This window comes from Perissodus microlepis, chromosome 6, assembly GCF_051167445.1.
Source record: "Perissodus microlepis isolate ML-2025 ecotype Zambia chromosome 6, ASM5116744v1, whole genome shotgun sequence".
In the NCBI taxonomy this organism is placed as follows: Eukaryota; Metazoa; Chordata; class Actinopteri; order Cichliformes; family Cichlidae; genus Perissodus; species Perissodus microlepis.
This window is the reverse complement of record NC_140466.1, coordinates 4,959,968-4,983,158: the sequence shown is the minus strand read 5'-3', so window position 1 is coordinate 4,983,158 and position 23,191 is coordinate 4,959,968. Positions and strand designations below refer to the sequence as shown.

Below are 23,191 nucleotides of genomic sequence, written 5' to 3'. Positions count from 1 at the left end.
AGGTTCCACAGTAGAATTTCATATCCACAGACGCTGACTCGAATCTAAAAAGGAACTCTCTCAGTCGGGGGATCGCGCTCTTCTGAGGTGTAGAGCAGTATAAGCACGTAAAAAAGAGCACCGGATAAGTTATTTGAGCCAATATTTCGCCCAGGGCTAGTGGAGACATCTCCTTGCTCAACCCAGAACAACAACGAGTGAACCAAAGCCTTTCGTCTGTCTACAAAGCAAAGCGAAAGCCAAGATGTTCCAAGAAAATCCTCGTGGCTTCGGGTCTAGCAGATCGGGGATGATGAAACACAGGGAAACAGTGTAGTAAGAATTTGCTTCTGCCACTATATTTCTTTCCATAACATTGGCATGTCAACGAATATGTGGGGTCCCTGTTTTTACATTTCAGGGTTAGAGCTGCTGCTGTTTGACACCAAACTCCACGCAGATTACTCGGCCATCAAATGTTCTTTCAGGACTCTGAATATTTTTACCTGTGTGTCAGTCAGTTGATGTAGCTGAGTTCTCTGTCTGTCCATTTAGTTCCTATTTTATTTAAAGTAAACACTGTTATTGATGAGCCCTTCCTGTGGGCTGCAGGGCTTTCTCACAAAAACACAGCTTATTATTATTATTATTATTATTATTATTATTATTATTATTATTATTATTATTAGGGCTGTCAAATGATTAAAATTTTTAATCAGATTAATCACAGCCTAAAAATTAATTAATCATGATTAATCGCAACTCGAAATATGACCAAAATGTGTGCAAACATACGGACAGATAGCGGATTTTTACACACTTGTTAGTGTTATTTAATGCTAAGACCACGCTGAGTGGCCTGCGTTCACTCAGCGTGGTCTGACGTAGGCTGGGTGTTGTGCTGGAAGCGAATTAATCACAGCCTAAAAATTGATTAATCGCAACTCGAAATATATGTGTATATGTGTATATATGTGTAAAAATCAGGACAGATAGTGGTTTTTAACACACTTGTTTGTTTTATTTATTATTAATTGTGAGTACAAGCAGTACAAGCAGAACAGGGGTTCAAATAATTCTGAGGGATTTTTACTGAATGTTTTCCACCCGTTTAAATCTAGCACATTGTTTTATCCATATACATCTTCAAGTTCACAGAACATAGGCCTAATTCAACAGGCAAAATAGAAAAAATCTCCAATCATCCTTTTGGGTAAGGTAGATTAGTGCAAAAAAATATGAACAACAGTGAAAAGTATTGTTTAAATCACATTCAACCATAGAACAAGCTCTAAACACACGGTCCTCTGGTCTACTCATCCTTCAGCCAGTTGCTGAGACAAACCAACTTGTCCACGTTCTCTGAGTGCAGAGCAGACCTCTTCTTGTTCACAATGTGCCCTGCTACAGAGAACAGCCTCTCACAGGGCACTGTGGAGGCAGGAGTGGCCAGGTATCTGCGAGCAAGGCGGGCCAGCTGGCTGTGGGCTCCTGCATGAGCTGCCCACCACTGTAAGGGACAGTCCTCTAAGGCAGTGCAGGGCTCTGCTCTGTAGCGCTGTATGGCTCTGTCCTGCTGTACCTCCTCCTCTGACTCAGAGTCCATCTGCAGCAGGCTCAGCCTCTTCTTGGCTGGACCTTCTTCTGCAGTGTGTGATCTTCTAGGAGAGTCTTCATGCAGCATGCCTGCCAGTGTGGTCCACACTGCTTCTCTGTCAGTCTTGGGCACACTGCGTAGGTCTTTAAAACGTGGGTCCAGTGCAGTTGCGATCTGGAGCCATGCATAGTTGGTATGTTCCTGGCGGGAAGCAAGGTCTTCCTTAAACTTCTCTTTAAACCTCACCACATATGCAGGGTCCTCATCAGTTACTTCCATGACACGGCGCAGGTGGCAGAAGGCTGGTAGAACTACAGAGCAGGAGACGTAGGCCTCTCCTCCCAGCAGTTCAGTCACATATCTGCAGTGGAATACACACACACACACACACACACACACAGATAAGACAGCAAATTAAAAAAAGCTTTTTAATACTAGGTAATATTAATAAAATATTTGATTTCATTTATTTTTTAAATAAGACATTTTCATAATAACAAAACTGATTTAAGATGTATGTTTGATACATTTAATCTAAACCTACAATTATGGTCACAATGACAGGCTCACCTGCAGGGCTCTAGAAGTGTCTCCAGTCTCTGGAGTTTGTCCCACTCTGGAGGCGTCAGGAGGACAAGTTTATGCTTTTGTTTATCCAGAGTCGCGGTTACTGCAGTTTGGTTGCGGATCAAGCGCTTCACCATCTCCAGCGTGGAGTTCCAGCGCGTAGGCACGTCCTGGGCCAACGGCTCCTGCTTGCGCCCCAGTGACACCTGCTCTGCGTTCTGCTCTGCTGTGTTTGCTGGGCTGTGCTTAAAATGGCCAACAATTTTGCGGCATTTGGCCAGCGCAGTGACAAAGCCACTGTCTGCGAGACTCACTGTGATGCATCTCTGTAGAATGTGCGCGGTACACGGCATGTGATTGAATGGCATGATGCGAGCCGCGGCGATCATATTGCGCGCACTGTCCGTGCCTACTGTTGTCACCTTCTCCTCAATTCTCCACCTGCGAGCAACAGTCTGGAACTGCTCTGCACAAGCCTCCGCAAAGTGCCGCTCTTTTCATTATAGTCAGCGCAAAGGATGTCAGACCCCAGGCTTCAGTGATTAAATGCGCAGTAACTCCCAGGTAATTGTCATTACTCAATGATGTCCAGTGGTCTCCTGTCAGAGCCACGCATTCTGTGTGAACTAAAGCCTCTTCTTTTTTCTTTTTCTCCGTTTCATACAGTTCGTGGATTCGAATTGTTATTGTGCTTCTCGCTGGGGGCTTGTAGGACGCGTCCTGAGATGCAACCTTTAAAACATCCGCAAAGCCCTTGTCCTCCACAATGCTTAGCGGTCTACAGTCCTTTGCTATCCATTTGGCTATATTGTCGGTCAGTTTGTCCAAAGAAGACTTACCGAGTGGCCTGCGTTCACTAAGAGTGGTCTGACGCAGGCCGGGTGAAGCTGCTGCCCCGACAAACGCGTGTTTGGCATTAAGGTGGTATTTTAAGGTCGAATTTGAACGGTGAAATTGAAACTCTTTACTACAGTGAGTGCAAATTACAACGCGTTTGTTTATTGTCCCATCTATGTTCTTCTTGTATTTAAATTCCCCATCCAGAAGGCCATCCTGTTCCTGCTTCTCCATTTTCAGTGGCGCGGAGAACAAATCAAGTGGAATTATGGGAGCGACTTATCTGCGTGTTGCGCTAAATAGTTAAATATTCTAACATAATTAATTCCAAAATTTAATTATCGCAATTAACGCGTTAATTTCGACAGCTATAATTATTATTATTATTATTATGAGGGACTTCTTTACTGAAGATGCTGGTTGGCAACCTGGAGGCTCGTAAGACAATTTTGTTCCAGGTAGGAAACTGTATTACAGATAGAGAAATCATAACAGCTGTTCATAGATGATAAGAGATTGCACTGATAAGAAGCTAGTTTACCCAGCATGGCTTTGTAAATACAGATACACCAATGCTGTTGTCTCCTTTGGCATAATGAAAGCCAAGATAAATAGATTTGATATTAAATGTAAACAACAGTAATACACAGATTTCAGACACATTATCAGGACAATATGCAAGAAGGTCCTGAGTTTGACTCCATCGTCCGTCCGGGGATGTCAGTGTGGAGTTGGGTGGGTTTTTTCCGGATACTCCAGCTTCCTAGGATGATACTTTTTTAATTACATCCTCTCCCAAAGTATAGATGCCATCATTACTGTAACCACAACTGCTGTCGTTTCTTAACTCTGAAGCTAACCACCGCCACACCGCCGCGCAGCGTCAAGTGTCATTCCTAGCTCTGGAGTGGTGTGCTCCAACACGTCACAAGCAAGACCATACACAGCGCTCGGTGAAGAAATGTCATGACTTTCTCTTTAAAATTTTAATCTGACAATCTCCACAGCTTTTCATACGCTCTAGTTTTTGCTATGGTTTGGGAAAGATGGCTCACAGAGGTCAGAATATTTCTCAGCCTCAATAAACGGTTTCTCCTCATCTCTTACGCTCCACACAAACGAGACACCAGCAGCAGTAAGCCGCTAAAGCGGAGCTAAGAAGGGAGCGAGTGGAGGAAAAAACTGTTTTCTCCTCCACTTTTTTCAGGAATGGTGTGTCTGTTGTCACATAGCAGCACGTCAACAATCACCAACACACTGAGGGTTGCATAGGAAAAATCACAGCACCAGCCATTTATAACAGATGGATGCAACAGCCATGACATCTCCCAGTGGTTTTGGTTTTGTCAGTATTTTGGCTACACCATGTTGGGTTTTTGTGACCATATTTGTTGGATGGGCTGCACCACGTAGTGGAATGAATTAGTTGTCATATTAATCCAAAAACTCAGTTTCAGGACGTTTTTTTTTTCTACTCCTGGTTCTGTATGATGTCAGTAAGAGAACATATCACTAATGCTGATATCTCAGCAGCACTGCTTATCCCTGAGCCGCTGGTTGTGAACACAGAAGCCCTGACCAACTCATTTTGATAGCGATGGGCAGCCAATCAAAAGAAAGTTGGCTTAAAGGGGCGAGAGCTAAAATCTGGGGTCTGCACCAGCATTCAATGAAAGACAAATAAGGATTATTTTCACCTGTATATCACGTAGCCTTCATCTCAGTCATCAGTTAAAATAGCATGTGCCTTTCTTTAGATTTTTGCTTAGTAGAAAAAAATTTATACACCCAGTCATGTACATCCAGGATCCACCAATGAAGCGCCAGCAAGGATGGGCTGGGCTAAAGTTGTTCTTCATACTGCAAGTGTTGCTGCAGCATCATCCTCTTTAGACTTTTGCTCTTCTTTGTGCACACCGTGAGTCGGTGAGGATGTGCCCGAAACCTTTCTGAGTTTCTACAACTGTGAATCATGCAAAGCTACTCTAGAGTCCAAAAATAAACACATGGAAATTTGCATAATAGGTCTTAAGATATTAGACATCTTTTGTCTTTCTTTTTTTTTTTTAACAAATCTTAACGCATTCTTTGCCTGAATCTAACAATATAAAATAGACAAATATTTTTCACCAGTTTTTGAAGTCACAGACATGCAATGTTTTTCTGTTAACTGGACTCTCAGATCAGAAAACACCTCTATGTTTAGCTCAAAAGCACAGCTGCAAAAACATATTGCGTCATTCAATTAAAATGAATTGCAACAAAAAAGGTTGGGAAACCGTGGTCTGTGGTATCGGTGTGGAAGAGTCCTCACGGAATAATCTTAACACAAATGACTTTTAGCTTCAAAACACTCCAAGAGGATGTTTTGAAACTAAGACCATCAAATATGGTGAACTTCCTGTAGACGAAGAGAAAGCTAAATCTGCCCTCTGCGAGTGAAGCAATCGTGATCACTGGTGCTCGTGCAGGAACCAAATAACCTTTTAACACTGAGACAGGAAACAGAAATGAATAACATGCAATGGAGTGGAAGCAGAGACACATGCTGCCCATGTTTAATTGCCAAGCAGAGAGTGCGATTGTGTGCGTGCGTATGTCTCTGTTGGTGTACAGTATGTGAGGGGGTGAAGGACTGTGTGTGTGAGTACATGCGTGTGTGTTGGTGGGATGGTTAGAAAGAGACAAGGGAGCACATATGGCCCGAACAGTCGGGGATGGAGCTCAGAACTCCCACATGACATGGCAGATAAAAATAAAAATGGGAGAGAGAGGTGCACAGACAGTGACGGAGAGAGAGATAACTGGGCTCTGCTGCGACGTAACAGAAATAAACCACATGTGTTTGTCTGGTTAACATTCACATTGCTGTCCATTTGTGTGTGTGTGTATGTGTGTCCAAGTCTGTGGTGCTCCTTGGTGAAATGAGGAGAAGAACAGAGTGTGTAGACTGTATATAAAAGATGGATGTCACCCACTGGTTGGTCAGGTCCTGTTTAAAAGTCTTAATTTTAGCATTCTGGCTGCCAAAATGTTTTTTTTTCTGGTGCCAGATGTGACCATATTTGGACAAAAGGTTGGAGTGCCAAACTATTTAATTCAGTTTTATTTTTTATTCACAAAAACAGTTGCCTCAAGGTTCTTTATATTGTGAGATAAAGACCCTACAACAATACAGCGAAAGCAGAGAATACCCCATCGATCATGTGACACCCTATGAGCAAGCGCTTTGGAGACAGTGGGAAGGAAAACCTCCCTTTTAACAGGGAGAAACCTTCAGCAGAACCAGGCTCAGGGAGGGACGGCCATCTGCCGTGACCGTTTGGGGTTAGGGGAGGAAGACACAACACAGACACGCTGTGGAAGAGAGCCACAGATTAACAGTAACTACCAGCTAATGTTAGCAGCTTGGTTAACAAGGTAAATTCACAGACCACATGGGTGCATCTCACAGACCCAGATACCGCTTCAATCATCATCATCATCTGGTTTGTTCCAGTGCATACACACAGCTGATGCTCCAGCTGTTGTCACTGGAGCAACTGCAAGATCTACCCAAGGTTCTTCATGAGTGACGGCGTCAGTGTATCCGGTGCGTGGAGCACCACACAGTCGCTTCCATCCTGCAACACTTGCATCAGACTGTGGCCCTGCCTGGATCGGATAAGTGCGAGGTAGCTGCTGAAGATGTGCAAGTCACCGCTCTTGCCACTGTGCAGGCAAAACAGGTGTGGGAGGTTTCTGTGTTGTCAGTCTGACCATAGCAGCTCCATATTATCTAATTCATCCCTTATCCCTCTTCTCCACATGTCCAAACCAGCTCAACCATGCCTCTCTAAATGGTCTCCAAACAGCTCAACCTGAACTGTCCATCTGATGACTAAAGTCCAGCTGTGGATCAAGCATACAGATGAAGCTACAAATAAGCTACATGGACCCCTGGTTTAGCCAGTAAAACACTCTTAGGTTAGGAAAACATCATGCAGGTCAAAATGTAGTCGCGAATGTAGAAAAGTGACAAAAAAAGTGGGACACACACCAAAGGACATGCTGTGTGTCAAAACTGCACTAATTGAGGCTCCAGAGATGAAAATGTGCTGATAAATTGTTTTGATGAAGCAAAATAGCCTTGGAGCATAAACCTTTTCATATGTACAAGACTATGAATATGTTTAATTCTTTGTTATTTTTTATTTATTTATTTTTTGGAGCCACCTTTAAGTGGCCGTCATGGGACCTGTCGTTTTTTCAGTGTTGGGTTCATAATTTGGTGATTATAACTTGGATGGTCATGTGTCAGTGAAACATGCAAAATATCTGTGATTCATGACATGCACTGAGTATGAGAAGTCAGATACTGGAAAGTGATAAGAAGACAAGAATCACATGGCCACCAGTTCAGTGGATCAGCACTTGTTATTAATACTAAGGGTCTTTAATGTAACTGAATACACTTTTACTCTCATACTCTTTCTCATATTATAACATATTATAACATAAAGAACATCTGAATGTTTAAGAAGAAGCACACCAGCAAACATCTTAATGAAAGAGAGGCCTGAGAATAAAACGGCTATGTCATCATTATCACTTCCTGCTTAAATTCTTTCAGTGGTGATTCACCAGCCCCTGAAAAGATCTCACTTTGCACATTTAAAAGTCATTTTTTACACCTTTTTAAATAAGCGCGGCCAGGATTTGTGATTAGTGCGTATCATATTCAACAATAATGGCTTCCTGTAGTGGACATTAATACAAATATTTGCATTTAGTGTTTAAAAATTGGCGTTAAACCTTCCAAACTCCCATCTTCTGTTTTCAGCTAACAATCTGTATGTTGAACTCAATTTAAAAAATGTTCATTATAAAATAACATGTTCAGTCCTCTTTAAAAATGCTCCAGCGATGGATAATTACAAGTTATAGTCATGGACTTCAGTCTGAGGAGGAACTCATTTCCACCCGTTTACCTGGCACTCTATTTTTGTGTGAAATGGGTGTAACCTGCAGTGGGCCTGCAGAGCTCAACACACCACGACTTGAGTAAATAGGCAAAACAAGCAAATCAAGAAAACACCATCATCTGTTTGGCAACACAAGTGGAGCTTCTTCTTTCTTTTTTTTAAAGGAAGCTGCAACTGCTGAGCCATCAATCAAAGAGGGGCCTTTGTGTAATCCATACATTTGGCTGCTGTCTCTGTTTTTGTTTGTTGTCTGTTTGTGAAGAGTATTTCTGTACCTGCGCTTGCTTCCATATCTTCTGGAGAGATTTATGTATTTGTGAAAACTAAACTTAAACTGGTATGAAGTGTGTAAATATTTAAAAGGCCTTAACTATCTGCCGCAATAGAGGACAGATGCTACATTTAAACTTTTGCCCTCCAAAGAGCTGCCTTGCTTTGTTGTGTTGTGCATTTATAGTTTGTTTTTTGTTTTCGTTTTTTGCACACTTTTTGCTCCTTTTTGCATTTTGTTGTTTTAAAGTTTGTATTTTTGAGCTCATTTTTAAATTCTTGGATTGTTTTATGAAGTTGCAAAAAACTGAGTAACTGCTTAATCTGGTATGATGCGCAAGAAACAAATGATAATAATTTATCTATAAATCTCCAAACAGTAAAGCCCAACCACCCCTGCAAGTTTAAACTATGGCTGACTTTAATGAAATTTTGAAACTACCTCTTGTGTTTGGGCTTTTTTTCCCTACTCGTTTCTGCTGAGTTTTAGTTTTTCAAAGACATTTTACATTCATCTATATTTGCGCCTCATTTTATTGTTGTATAGTCTTGCGTTTCTTTTAACCCCCTAAACGCAGTTTCTGTCTCTTTGCGTGCTTCTCCCTTGAGTTCCAATATGTTAACCTTTCTCTTAACCCTTTATTAACCCGTTAAAACAGCTCAGGACAGGTCACACGTCCCCTGGTGGATTCCACTCCGTGTTTTCCTGGTTTCCACCATCGGGCTCTTCGCACAGCCTTTAGCTGGTTTTTACTAAACTCCTGATATCACTCCGCTGGCATGGTGGAGAAGCGGACCTGATTATTGTGATGGTGGCAGGCAGTGACTAGAGACTTCCGCCACTGCTTCCCATATCCGCGTTTTGCGCTGTCTGTCCTACTATCTGGTTGCTTCACAATCGGACTACCGAAGGCGCTTGTGCGCTTTCCCCCCAACTCAACAACATCTTACCCGGGATTTCTTTCAAACCAAAACCAGATGAGATGCAAGTTCACTGGGAAACTCTGGAGCCCGTTCGGTTTAGGCAGCAAAACTTTTTCTCAGAGGACGGCACGGTGAGCCGGAGAGTGGACTGTTGCTGTAGCCGCCGCTGCTCCTCTGCGGGACGGTTTGTGCGCATATGAGCGCTGGGTGCCCACTCGCACCGTCGCTGTACCGCTGTGTGTTTTTGCTCTTATCAGCGTGGCAGCGGCTTTATTGTTGAATTCAGTTTGGGGGCTTTGTGTTGTTTGTGTTTAGCACTTGGAAAGAAAAGAAGAGACTCTCAGCCGCATGACCGAGAGCCTCCCAGCCCTTTAAACCTTCCACTCCCGGTTGTTGCCCTCTTCTTCAGCGGCCGTATCTTCCGCCCGCTGCCCGGCTGCTCGGGACCTTTCGCCGGCGGAGCACGCGTAGAGAAAGCGGACTCTAGGTGGTGGAGTGGAGGTGGAGGTGGAAGGAGGAGGAGGTGGCGGCGGTGGCGCTGAGCTTAACTGGGAGAAAAGTTCTTCCAAAATAGCCGCCGCTCGGCCCCGTGATGGGGGACTTCGCCTCCCCCGCTGCCGGACCCAACGGCAGTATCTGCATCAACAACAGCATGAACCCGGCCGCCGCGAGCATGGGGCCCGCCGCGAGCGTGGTGGGAATACCTAAGCACAGCACGGTGGTGGAGAGGCTGAGGCAGCGGATAGAGGGCTGCAGGAAACACCACATAACCTGCGAGAACAGGTACCAGCAAGCCCACGCCGAGCAGATGGAGATAGACCGCAGGGACACGGTCAACCTGTACCAGCGGACTCTGGAGCAAAGGGCCAAAAAGTCCGCCAGCGGCAGCAGCACCAAGCAGCCCCAGAGCAAGCAGCTGGACCCAGACTCTGCGTCCTCCGCGGAGCAGAGGAATAACACGCTCATAGCGGTAAGGACGAGCTGACTGCGACGGCCACCTACAACTCACACACAAACACGCCACACTTTCGCTCATTTCCCCTCCATCTCTGCTCCCCAGTCTCTCTCCCCTCCAACCCCCCGCAAGCTGCACAGCTTCTTCTTGTTCATCACTCAGAAAACTTGTTGAAAACATGCTCGCTAATCGCTGCTTTCTTTCTCAGCGCTCGCTCCACTTTCTTTCCTCCAAGTTCTTTTGTTTACAAAGAAGTCCGGCCCCTCGTTGGAGCCAACAGGCTGCAGTTTGGGGCTTCGATTGTGCTCTGTGTGGAAATTAGAAGCCTGACAACAGATATTTGATCTTATTCTGCGAGATCAGTGTTTTTTGTTTTGTTTTTTGGGAGGGGGCACTTTCAGTTGTCAGGTTCTGAAACTACTCAGTAACTTCTGGAGGATGGCTCGCGGTGTGTTTGCATCTAAAAAATAACTTCTGCTTTCTTGTTCTTGGGTGGAAATTGTTCTGCAACACAGGAGAGCATTAGCATTGCAACACTGCTTCCTTGCTCTCGGCAGCAGCAGCAGTTAATGCTCCAGCCTGCACTGTAACCTTTGTCACATACTCTCAAAATCTGCAGTCTGTCCCCAGTGTCACACACACACACCCAATCAAAGCCACCCACGGACTTAAAGCAACCTGCCAGCTGACTTCAGATGAATGCCACAGTAGTTTGTGAACATTTGTTACACTGTCATTAACTCCTAGCTCTTCAGGTTCGCTCGTGAATGCAGCGATCGCATAACATGCCTCAATAGCTGCATGCCCTTGTGAAGATATTGCACTTGTCATTTGTCATTACAGTCAGAGTGGGTTTTATAGGAGTGCTAGGGTGTTTTCCTGTTGGTAGGGGGCAGTGGTAACATATGGAGGGCTGGTGAGTTGCTCGTGGCTGTCCAGGCTGTGAACGATCTTCACTCCCGGTGTTTGGCTGTTTGTGTGAGAGAGGTTGTAGGCAGACACTGTGGTGTCCCTGCCTGCTCCCCGTCTCCCGTGGGCTCTACTTTCCTTTAGAAAAGACCAAAGGATGCATGTGGGGAATGTCAACATTGTTATCCCTTTTGTTGCTGCAATGAGCCCAGTTCCCCCCCCTTTTGAAATGCAAAATACGGAGCGTCTTTTAATTTCTGAGGCAGCCTCGCTTGTTATTTAAGAGCAAACCAGAGCAGCTCCAGCATGAGACGAGCGGCAGGGATTTTAATAGTGCAGGAGCTCCCAGCGGCCCTTGTGGACATTAAACCGAACCGCCCATTAGATGGCCGGCAACAAATGCTCCGAGAATGGAAGGATTACTGCTTAAAGGCACAGTGGCATCCCTCTCCGTCTCTCTCTCTGCTCCTTTCCCATTCACTGATGGCGACAGCTTGTACGCAAACACAGCATTCAATAGCTGAAACACACAGAGCTGTGTGTTAGCACCCTCTTTATGTTACATTGTAAGTTCTTGGCAGTGTGCAGTCGCGGAGATTAAAAGGAAAGTCTCCCATCCCTCGCCGTTTTACCCCTCAGAAGAAGGGAGCTGCAGCTAGATGGCTGTATGTAGTCACTTCACAAGCAGGCATTCGAGGAAAGCCAAGTATTCCGATGATGGGATTATGCAGATGTGCATGCACAATTTCAACAGAGTCCATAATGTGTAGCGTGTATGTTGCAGACCGTATGGGGAGGGTGTGCTGTGAACATAGTGTTGGCTGAAAAAGCACAATCATTTCACGATTTAGTTAAAAAGATGAAAAGCTGACATCATGAGACTAAATTCACACGCACTTCAGCTGTGAAACGTTTGTGCTCTACTACAGGTTGGCTTTGAGTGCCAGTATAGTAATCACCACTTTGAAGAATGTCAGGAATGCCTACAGTGTGCAAAAAACCCCAAACCCCAACATCAGCCAGTTTAAAGTGCAAAAGCAGCAATACAGTTAAATACCTTCAAATGCAAATAATGTCTTTCTGAACCAAATCCAAACTGTGTCAGTGTAATCTTTTATATTTGGTATTGTCATGCTCATCTCAGCACACTGTGCTTTGGTCTAATGGTTCTCAGACACACCCACGTCAGGGTCGGGGAAAGCCTGTAATCATGGAAAGTGGGTGTTTGTGTCTCTAGACTAACTATTAGTGAGACCGGAGAAGAAGACGACACCATGTGTCTGAGTGAGACCTTTTCTGTCTCGCTCAGACATTATTTAAAGAGCCAACAGCCAACTAAAGCTCGGGGTACAGGGGGCCTGGGATGTGGTAGTTCCTGTATAACCAACTGTTTGCCCGCCTGGAGATTCACTTTCACGAGACGGACACTTCCAAACTTTTAATTGTCGGATAATGAAAGGGTAGCTTGCAGAACGCCAAGCTGCCTTTCTGCTTTCTGTCAACATCCATATATCATGTTACACTAACAGTGGAATAGTTGAACGCTCATTTACATATTAAACACTTCTTAATTGTGCACCAACTGTTATAATGGGCAGAGAAGACAGTATACTGTATATAAATGTTTCATAGCAGACAGACGATCGTATTTATCTCCTTGAGGTAAAGCTGAACACAATGAAGTTATTTATTAACTCCTCTTTCAACCTCCAAGAAGAATGAATAAAGTTTTGATTTTGTCAATTACCATGGCTATCAGTACAACATATTCATGCTTAGTTAATATTAAACTGGACCTGTTACACATTTCCTTGTTAATACAGGATACTCGCTTTAAACATGGTCAAGATTTCAAATAAAACCAGAATCTCAGGTTTAATACTGCTCTGAACACTTTTTTCTGCTTTTGGCTTTTGCATGATGTAGCTGAAGGCAGAGATCCCTAATATGGTCATCTTTGGGATCAGATGACCATATGCCCCACCCACCTTCGGTTTAAATCTTTTGTTTACAAGGAGCAGCCAATCAGAAGCAAGCAAGCTATAGGCATTTTTTCTTGTGTTTGATTTTTAGGCTAGGCTATACTAATTCTGAGGAAAAAAGATGGCCCAATAATTTATGATAAAAATAAATGTTTATTAGCAAACAGAAGCTTACTTACAGAAATTTACTGAGTGTCTGAGGAGGCGTTTTCACCCCTTCTGTGAGCTTGTACGATCAGCGCTTGCAGCCCGCAAGCCATCATAGATAAAATCTGGATCGTCATAGCGTAAACACACATAAAGCTAAATTTGAGCTCTATCCGTGTCAAGTGGGATGCAAGTACAACAGAAATACAGAAGCTAGTAGCAACATTGTTACTGTGGGTTACTAAGTAGGTGAGGCACAGTTCCATGAAATGTGCTGCTGTAGTTGTATGATCAACAAACAAGACCATTTTACAACAGAATGAGACCTGCTGCAAGGTCAGGTGCACACCTGTAAAGCTTTGGGACTGCATCCTGCACATGGCGACAAAATATGTCAAGAGAGATGGACAGATATGCAAATTGTGTTAGGTCAAAGGTCAAAGTTCAGCTCACACTTGCTGCACAATTAAGAATTTTGAATACGTTCTACAATTCTAAAAGTGTTTTTGGATTTTTTGACTAACTGCCCTACCTCCTACCCTAAGCCCCCTGCTACCACACACTCTCATGGCACTTCATGACATTGTCATCACCTCTAATCTACTTATTTGGGTTTTTTGAGCCAAATTTTCCAGCATTTTGTGTCACTGGACTCATCTTTATCAGTCTGCCTGGTCTTAAATGTGCAAATAGTCTCCGTATACAGCTGTAATATTTTCTACTTTTAAAAAACGACCACATTTGAAGGTAAATCATTTCACTGCTCACTCCAAAGCCTGCGCTTAAAGTTATACTCGTGGCAGATTTTTGTACTTCATGTGTCTGAAGCGCTTATCCAATTCAGGGTCACAGGGCCAGGCTGAGCTCAACCCGGCTGTCGTAGGGTGAGAGACACGGTGCAACCTGGACAGGTCACGAGTCCATCACAGGGAGACACGAACCGTTCACCTTCACACCTACAGGTGATTTAGAATCAGCGGCTAACCAAACCTGCATGTCTTTGGACTGCGGGAGGAGAAACTATACAAACTCCAAACAGAGAAACGCCAGGCAGCCGATCGATCTGTGCTGCGTACCTTCGCCTCAGAAGTTGGATGATGACATCATACTCAAGTTGACCACATCTTAGTAGCAGTACTCTATTTAAGAAATCATTTGTTTTTCTCCCTGCCAAAATAGCACCCTCACAAGCAATACCACTTACTGATTTCTGCTGTTTAGGGCGAGTCATCACTGTGTTGTTTTGACAACATATATGCTGCAGACACGAGATGTACTTCCTGTTGAAATACATTAATTAAAAAACATGAACATTTTTATCCATGAAACCAAACAAATACGCTTCTGAGATTTAAAATCTTTGCACCTGGTTGGTGATTTTGTTTCCGTAAACCCGTTCAGCATGAAATAAAACTTGTGTTTGTGTTATGATTGTTTTAAATGATCTGCCTTTAGGTCGTTGAGCAAGGGGTCGAAAGTTTGTCACCGTGTACGCCCATTTCTTTGTTTTATTTTAATGAGATGGGGATGTTTTTGATTAGGGTTTGGGCAGCTCTGCTCCTCCTTTAAGATTAAATAGTATCAGAAACGTTAACACCAACAGCTCAGTCACTGGATAACAGATGAAATTTTTGTCAATATTCTTCCACTGCTGAATATTAAAGTCCATGATGTCAGTATGATCCCCTATATTTATCCATTTGATGCGTTCATCTTCCCAGAATGACATTTGACAGCCCACAGGGAGCAGGTGTGAAGCTGTTCATTACATCTGTTGGTGGGGAGAGAATTAGTGATGGCAGCTCGGGCCTTTGAGACCACAGTCAGGAGAGAAATTAGTGTGTAATCTTGCTTTTTTTCCCGCTTCTATGACAACTGAATTCGAAAGTCTAAAAGTGAAAATTGCACGTTGATACTGAGGGAGTGACACACAAATCTGATTCGGGTGTAACTAATGTCTTAACACGATGAGACGTTACCTCCAACAGAACACGTTCACGAGTGGCTGCCGTGTTTTAGCGTTTTTGCTGACGTCGTGATGGAAGCACGGGGGAGGAGGGGGGATGTTGCCAGGATCCAGCCCGTGACCTTTCAGTCAGAGGCACGTGTCTCCGATCCAATGGGCCGTGATGTTGCTTAAAAGCAGAATCGTGACCCGTACTTTTTTCTGACAAAACATCCAGTCAGATCTGATTACCTCGTCGCTAACAAGTTTGCAGCTGCGAGGCCGAGGTGCACAGCAAGGGGCTCGTTAGTTCCACTAAAACACAGTAGCTCAGGACAGTCTGTCTTCGGCTCTGCTCGCTCCTTGGCATTCACCTCGCAGAGGAATGTCTCTCTCTCACACACACACACACACACACACACACACACACACACACACACACACACTGTTGTCCTGCTCGACTCTTGGCAGCAGAGGCCTGAGTGTGGGCGGCTGAGTTTTCATGAATCTGAGGCCATCCCTCCCTTCCTCTCTCCCTCCCTCTGTTCAACACTTCTCTGGTTTCAGCGTTAGTAAAGCACTAATGTAGCGTACATGGTCCTGGTAGCTATAGCATTGTTAAAGTCAGCTGGGACCGTTGCCCATTTGCTATATTTAAACCAGCGTGCTGGCGAGGAGCTTACACTTACCAGTACGCGCAGGCACACACGCAGAGCGTGACGTCGGCGAACACCCGTGACATCACAGTCATGCTGTTTTCAACTCATTACACGCTAATTTGACTGACTCCCTCTGCTTTTTTTCTGACTGTTCCTTTTTAACTCCCTCTCTTCTGCTCTCATGTGCTCCGTGTTAACATTTTTGTCACTCTCCAAAAAGCTGATTCTGTTCATCTGAACGTAGCGTTTTGTGGGAGAAACGTTTCGTCACTCAGCCAAGTGACTTCTTCAGTCTCAGCTGACTGCAGGTTTCTCCAAACTTATAAACAGCACATTTGCATAATGACTGAAACCAGCCCACTGAAGGAACAATGGGCTGGGAGGTCAGTTCCTTAATCTTAATTATGCAAATTCTCATGACCATTGAGAAGCATCAAGACATTTTTGTCACTCTTTTTTTTTTTCTTTTTCCTTCTCACCCTCGGCCCTGAGTCCCTGCACACACACACTCACACACACTCACACACACACATGCACACACACTCACACACACACACACACACACAGCTCTGGATGTTTTTGATTTGGGGCGGCTGCGACCACATTCCCTTCCTCCCACGCTTGTTCACATGTTCTACAGGAACACACACACAATCTGCAGAGACCCTTGAATATTCAGAGGACTCTTGGCTCTTTAGAAAGTTTTAACTAGCTGAAACAAAAAGGATTTCAAAATAAAATTTAAAGCTAATCCGAGGTAATAAATCGTTCTCGATGAGAGTTCTTCCTCTTTGATGCCCGTACAGGGATCCAGAGGGTCGTCACGTTCGCGTTTCAGGCCTCAAATATTTTCTTACCTGTTTTCACAGGATTTACAACTTTGTGTTGTTTTCACCTGCTGAAAGAAATCATTTAAATTTCAAATTTATGACTTTTAGGAAACCTTCATCCCTTAATCGTCGATTCCATATCAAAGGCGTTCGCACGTATTCACAGTCTGCAGCTGCTTTGTAAAGTCACTGTTTTCTACTCTGTGCACAGATTTCTCAGCTTGACTGTAGTTGATTTTTTAGGGCATTTTTGTTCCAGTTTTGGATGGATGACAGAAAGTGAGGTGACATGTGACAAGAGGCATTAAAACCCACACTGCTGTTTTCTCTTCAGTCGACCCACCTGCTTGTAGGTAGCTGCTGAAGGGAAAAAAGCGAAGAGCTACAGGATTATCTCCCTGTTTTTACATTTTTTATTTGCTCTTTAACGTTTGTTAATATGTTGTATACACAGCAGAACATGTTTGAGAATCAAATCCAGGTGAATTAAATATTTTTTATTGTCACAATGAAGGCTTGGCGACTGTCTGCTGTAATTTTCAAATGTGGAAGACTTAAAATGGCCAAGCTTTGATTTTATAGCCTATAATTTTCTGCACTTACTGTATGAACCAGAAACGATCAGCTGACATATTATTTAATCACAGACAGGCAGGTAATTTGCAATTTTGTGTTCATTATAGGCACCGGTAGTAAGTTTGTGAAATTTCTTCCCTCCTGGTTATAACAACTGTAAGTGGGATTATTACAAAGTGGGAGCGTTTAAGGACCACAGCAACTCATCCATGAAGTGGCAGACCACGTAAAGATACAGAGCGAGGTCTGAGGAGTGTAGTGTGCAGAAGTCACCAACTCTCTGCTGACTCAGGAACCGCAGAGCTGCAAACCTCCTCTGGCATTAACATCAGCACAAAACATGTGAGCTGGGAGCTTCATAACATGGGTTTCCATGTTAGGTGTCATGTGTAGGTGATCCAGTACTTTGGTAGGGTTTTACCTTACCTTACAATAAATAAAATTGAATTGAATTAAATAGTCTTTTCCTATTTTAGTAACTTTCAGAGGGAAATATTGTAATTCTTTAGCTGAAGTCGTCACCTTACATATTATTAATTGGCATGAATGTCAAATGGATAGATGGGTAAATGTTAACATATTAGTTCCCAATGTTTTTAGCTACCAACCCATTACATAAAAGAAGTGATATTTCTCTGATTTGTTTGCTATATAAGATATACAGATACAAAGCCTCTGAACTCTTCCGCTTACGTCTTAAAAGCATAAGATCAGGTAAGATGTACTGTAATCATCCCAAAAGTTAAGAAATTGTTGTGTCAATGGGGCCAGAACATGAAAAATAATCCAGCTCCGTGAGATAAATACGACATCATGGAACAAAATAACTCAGAAAGTGTGGACCCGTCATGCAGTTTAGAATAAAAGTGATGAAACTTTAACAGGTTTTGTGTTGGAGTGTTTGTGTAATCCTGCTAACAGACAGACAAATGTTCCGTGTTGCTGTATTCACACTTAGTCTATATGACCAATAGCTCATGGTGTCTAAGGTTAGCCAAAGTTCAGTTCTGACCCTGCCGCAGTGTTCTCTGTAACATTAACTATTATCCTCTCACAGTAAAAATGGCGCAGTCTCACTAAGTAAACAGCAAACCTCTGGAAAGAGTCGAGTATCTGTTGTCTTATCTCTCTGGCCTGTGCGCTGCCTTTTGTTTGGATTGTGCCAGAAGGCTGCTCGCTTTCTCCACTGTATTCACGTCAGTAAGTGTAGTATTAAAGGAGCAATACTCAGCGGCAGTTTAGATTTTGCATTATTGATAGCAGGATGGTGGGAAGCCATCTTTGTTGCTTTCACCCCTGGTGTACTCACACAAACACTGAGTTGGTAAAATATGGATGAGGTGGTTATCGGAGATGCCCGGGTCCCCTCCGATCCTCTGCGAGTAAATGCGTTTACTTAGAAACGTCAGAATGAAGGAATGGTGACGGCTACAACTCTCTCGGTGAAGACTGAATGAACAATTTGCTGTTTTAACATGTAGCGTCTGACTTGGTAGTTTGATCTGTACACACCACACACACCAAATTAAAAACATTTTGGCTGTGGCTTTTTTCCCTCAAACACCAGCACTCTGCGAGGTAAGCATTATCCACACAGAAACCATTCTACAGCTAAACAGGGTTTCTAAAACAATGGCCTTAGTAAGGGAGTCCTGTCATAAAGACATAATTCCCTCTGCCTATTAAACTGGGACACAGAACAGGAACATTGCCGCATATGGATTCATACATGTGTGTGCACAGGAGAGGGTGCAGAGATACTGTGAGAGTTTGTTTTTAGGGAAATACTGTAACAACACACTTTGTCTGCAGCAGATGGGACCACATTTGTGTTTGCTGAAGGTTGCAGTCCAGTAGTAAGAAGGGGTAGAGTCGACTCCTCCACATAACCGTAGAAATTGCAACGAGGCCCGGGCAGCAGTTTAAAAATATTTTCTTATTACTAAGAAAGAAAAGAACCACTGTATTTGGGAATTTAATACCAAATGTGGCCACAATACAAACTCAACCAAAAACTCCTCAGTGTGCCTGGTTGTCAGTATTTCTTCCAACATTTTCCCCTAAATAGGCCCCACTCCTACTAAAACTTCGAAGGGAAACGTACTGTGACAACCTTCTAACAAGATCTTGGTGTAATTGTTTTGTTCTCTTGCAGGGAAATTGGCAGAGTATTAAAATTACTTGTTATTTTTAAACCGAGTCTTGCCGGTGTTGATCTTTGGAATTGTTACAAACTCGCTTATCTGCCTCGTGCTTTGTGAATTGAAGTATTGTACTATGATTCCAACATTTCTGCCGGAGCTGTTAGCCACCAGATAACGCCACATGACATTTTCATCATATGCAAATGCTGCTGTCTTTATAGCAGCAGTGGAAAAGAAAAAAAAACCTATTGTATTCAAAATTTGTCTTCATTAAGAGTGCAGAAGAATGTGTTATATTCTTATTAGATTTAAATATCCTGCTACATCTGCACGTATGCACCTTTTTTCTGTTGCTTATGGTGGAGACTTGAAAGTTAGTTTAGTCCACTGGTTCCCAATGAGCGGCGTAACCCTTCTGAAAGGTCACACGATAAATCTGTGGAGTCATGACATGATTAATGGGAGAAGACAGAAGAAAACTTCATGCATAACTCCACTGTTTACACGAGATCCTGATAATTTAACCTCCTTTGGCCCTAGCGTGGCTTACAGCATGCTGGTATGTTAACAGACCTTAAACTAGAACATTAACTAGACTCTTGCTCCTCCTGTGGGCTCTGTTTTAGACTTTAGATAATCTAGTCAGATTAGACAGAGCAGAAGACTTTGGCCAGTCACACGTGTTTTCAGAGCACATCTGTGAAGGAAGACACAGAGGACTGTCACCTGGGAGAGCGGGCATGGAATCTCGTGTGAAACTAGTGTTGACTTCCTTGTAGTTTGTGTCAATGTGACGTTTGTAAGGTGGGAGGAGCTTACAGCAGAGAAGAGACATCTAAAAATACTGCAGCCAGATCTTCAAGTCTACGTGCTTAAATATAAACATGCAAAGTAACAAGTTTCAACATCTCGCCCTGAAATGTAAATGAAATAAACAACATAAGGTAGCAGAATGTAGAAATAATGTGAAATTATGTCGAGCTGACTTTGAAACACTTTTCTGTTCAAGGCTAAAGCTCTTATTTTTTTGCCATTTTTGAAGCTTATTTGAATGACACACATTAATTTCATGTTAGTCTGACTTGCTGTGCATTTACAGTGAAACACTTGAGGGTAGCTACAGAGGAAATATCACCTAATCTTTGACAACCAGTTTTCAGCTTCCTGTTGGTGGCGGGCGGCAACCCTCTGACCTTCCTCTTACTGATTTGTCAAACTCAGGGACAGTTTCCATCACTTTTTCACTCTCCCCGCCAAAAAACAAACAAAAAAGAAAAACAGTATCGTGGCACTTTTAAATCATTTGTTTGTCCTCCAGTTTTCCTCCTGTTACTCATTTGTGCCCATCGCACAGTGACTGCTTCTAATTCCCACGCAATTTGGTCCTTTGTTGATCGTCTCTCGTCGCCTACCTTCTTTTGACCTTTCTTTGTCGTCCTTACACTCTGTCCTCCCTTCTTTCCTTTCAGTCATTCAAATCCACCCTTTTCTTTTTTCCCCTCCACCTTGCCACCCCTCCCTCCATCCATCACTGCGCTCCATGCCTCCGGTGATCTCCGGTTCAGTCTCAGGTAGCAGGCTTAGCCCTCTAAAGCTTTCTCCACGTAGGCCGGTGTCAGGGAGAAATCCTGTGCTAAGAGGGAATTACCCACCACATGTGCTCCTGCAGCACACACAGGCACGTAGACACAGGATTTTACTGCACGCTGGACTTAACCCATCGGCTCTTCGTGCTAACAGCGTGCACACGTTGTTCATATGAACATCATCTGCATTTTTCTGTGTTGCTGAATGTTAAAGCTGGTATTGTGTGCCTCTTCCCTCCTTTGTTAGATGACATTTGTTGTTCTTTCCAGTGCCGGCCAGATCCCCCGCACCTTCCTATCGAGCCAGCGTCATGAATTTTTTATGAATGTTTGCGTGTGCAACTGTGTGCAGGGGGCCCTCAGCTGCATCAATAGCCATTAGTGGAGCAGCTGGGGTAATTGTGCCACAGTGGCTGCAGTGCAGGAGGAAAAACACACACACACACATTATCTGATAATACTGCAGAGGGCAATAAGGAGGAAGAGGGGGAGCGAGGCGCAGTGGGGAAGAGCGGGATGGTGTGAGCGAGGATATTAACTGTGTGGTGGAACAGTTAGCGGCGTGCTACGACGCTGACCGATAGCTGATTTATACCTGGTGATTGCAGCCTGGAAGTCTTTAGAATGTGCAGCAGCGCGACCGACATGCTGCCTATGACAGTGATTGTCTGGAGACCGTCAGTGCTGCACAGAAGCACACACATCTGGCTGAAAACGAGGGCCCAGGGGCAGATGTTGTCAGTGCTGGCTGGTTTATTTCGCCTCACGCGGCACTGCAACAAATTTCACTGTTAAATTTCAGCAAATTATCAGCAGCTGGATTTTCCTGCATCTAAAGCCGTGTCTGACCTTTTTTTTCACACGTTACTTGTGCAAATAGTGTAAATTCACCAAATATTGCCCCACAGCAGCCAACATGAGAAGGACGAGCCGATAGCTGGAATCAAGTTTCACAAATATATTTTCAGAACTTTCCAGGAAGTCCTATGATTTTGTTCACTTTTCTTCTTTCCTTTCCTTTCCTTTTTTTTTTTTTTTGGTTCTGTCTCTATATGAGAGAAAGTTCAATCACACCGCTACAGCTGCCCAAAACTAGCAAACAATAATCTTGTCCCCTATTTCTGATACCTCTATTCTCCCGGCACGGATTTTTGCAGATTTAATCAACAGCTTTGAGTTTATTTCACAGTGTAATCTAACCTCACAGCTTCTTACTTTAGAAAACGTTACAGTTCCATGCTGTAGCTGAGAGGTTAGCACGGTGGCCTCACAGACAGAGGGACCTGGGTTTAAACTTGGTGTTTGCCTGTTTCTTGTGCAGGTTTCTCGTCGTGGAGCTCCATTTCTCACGGTTTAGTTAATTAAAAAGGTTTCCTATTTTAAGGCAAATAAGCTACACGCTGTTTGTTTACCATAGTACTGTCCTTTTAATATTCCTGCTGTGTTCAGTACAAGTAAAATATTATTATGAGCTTTTTTTCTTTTACTACGCTGTAACTTTACTTATTATTGCTTCTCATTTGGGCAGCAGGGAGCGCCGTGGTTAGCACTGTCTCCTCATAGAAAGAAGGTCCTCGGTTTAAGTCCCAGTTGAGGCCTTGCTGTGTAGAGTTTGCATGTTCTTCATCAGGCTTGTATGAGTACTCCAGCTTCCTCTCACAGCCTAAAGATGTGTGGGTTAGGTTAATTGGTGATTCATAATCGGCTGTACGTGTGAATAGTTGTGAACGCCTCTCTGTGTCAGCCTAGCAGCCTGTCCAGGGTGTCGGCCTGTGACAGCTGAGATAGGCTTCAGCTCCCCCGCGACGCTGGACAAGATAAGTGTAAGAAGATGGATGGATGGTATCTCTTCTGAGCAGGATCTCATCTTGCATGGCTTCACCTGTATGCCATGAATTTAGTTTCTTGCAGCTGCATTCAACATTATAACACAGTGAAGATGATTATGACCAGATTATGGATCTTCCTGGTGAATCATTTCTTAGTACATTAAATGGTTTGAGACTAATTTGCAAGTCTCAAAGTTCAAAAACACTCAGGAGCACTGATGGTTGAGCAAAATCTGACAGAGCCACAGTTAAACATTGGCCACGAAAATATTGTGCGTGTGTTTAAGAGCTATTTTAAGCCGTTAATCACATTATTCAATGACTAAATCACATTTTGAACGACTCTGAAATGCTTGACTCTTGCACTCTTGCACATCACGTCACATTAGTGTGCAGTGTGAGGCTAACGTTAGCATTGTTAGCACCAGCAGCCTCCTGCTACTAATGCTTAGCTGCGAAAATTTTAGAAACTAGAGTAAACTGGTACATGT

General features: G+C 43.5%; 2 protein-coding genes across 2 annotated transcripts in view; one reads left to right on the top strand and one right to left on the bottom strand.

Moving 5' to 3' along the window:
* Window positions 1-1,035: 1,035 nt before the first annotated feature.
* On the bottom strand, window positions 1,036-3,254 carry LOC146384881 (E3 SUMO-protein ligase ZBED1-like). Its single transcript, XM_084930318.1, has 2 exons — window positions 2,147-3,254; window positions 1,036-1,937 (listed from the first exon to the last, which is right to left on the bottom strand). The coding sequence occupies exons 1-2, from the start codon at window positions 2,530-2,532 to the stop codon at window positions 1,292-1,294; spliced, it is 1,032 nt and encodes a 343-aa protein (XP_084786444.1). The 5' UTR covers window positions 2,533-3,254; the 3' UTR covers window positions 1,036-1,291.
* Window positions 3,255-8,959: 5,705 nt separating this feature from the next.
* Window positions 8,960-23,191, top strand: part of maml3 (mastermind-like transcriptional coactivator 3) — a 142,002-nt gene continuing 127,770 nt past the window's right edge. The window contains exon 1 of the mRNA XM_084930317.1: window positions 8,960-10,108. Coding sequence (XP_084786443.1) covers window positions 9,731-10,108 — 378 coding nt within the window. The 5' untranslated portion in view covers window positions 8,960-9,730. The remainder of the gene's footprint in view (window positions 10,109-23,191) is intronic.

What these genes read in the sequence shown, in the direction of transcription:
- LOC146384881 (XM_084930318.1), bottom strand. Translation starts at nt 2,532, where the DNA reads ATGATCGCCGCGGCTCGCATCATGCCATTCAATCACATGCCGTGTACC. An exon ending in ACACTTCTAGAGCCCTGCAG is followed by an intron (nt 1,938 to 2,146) that starts GTGAGCCTGTCA and finishes ATTCCACTGCAG; the next exon opens with ATATGTGACTGAACTGCTGG.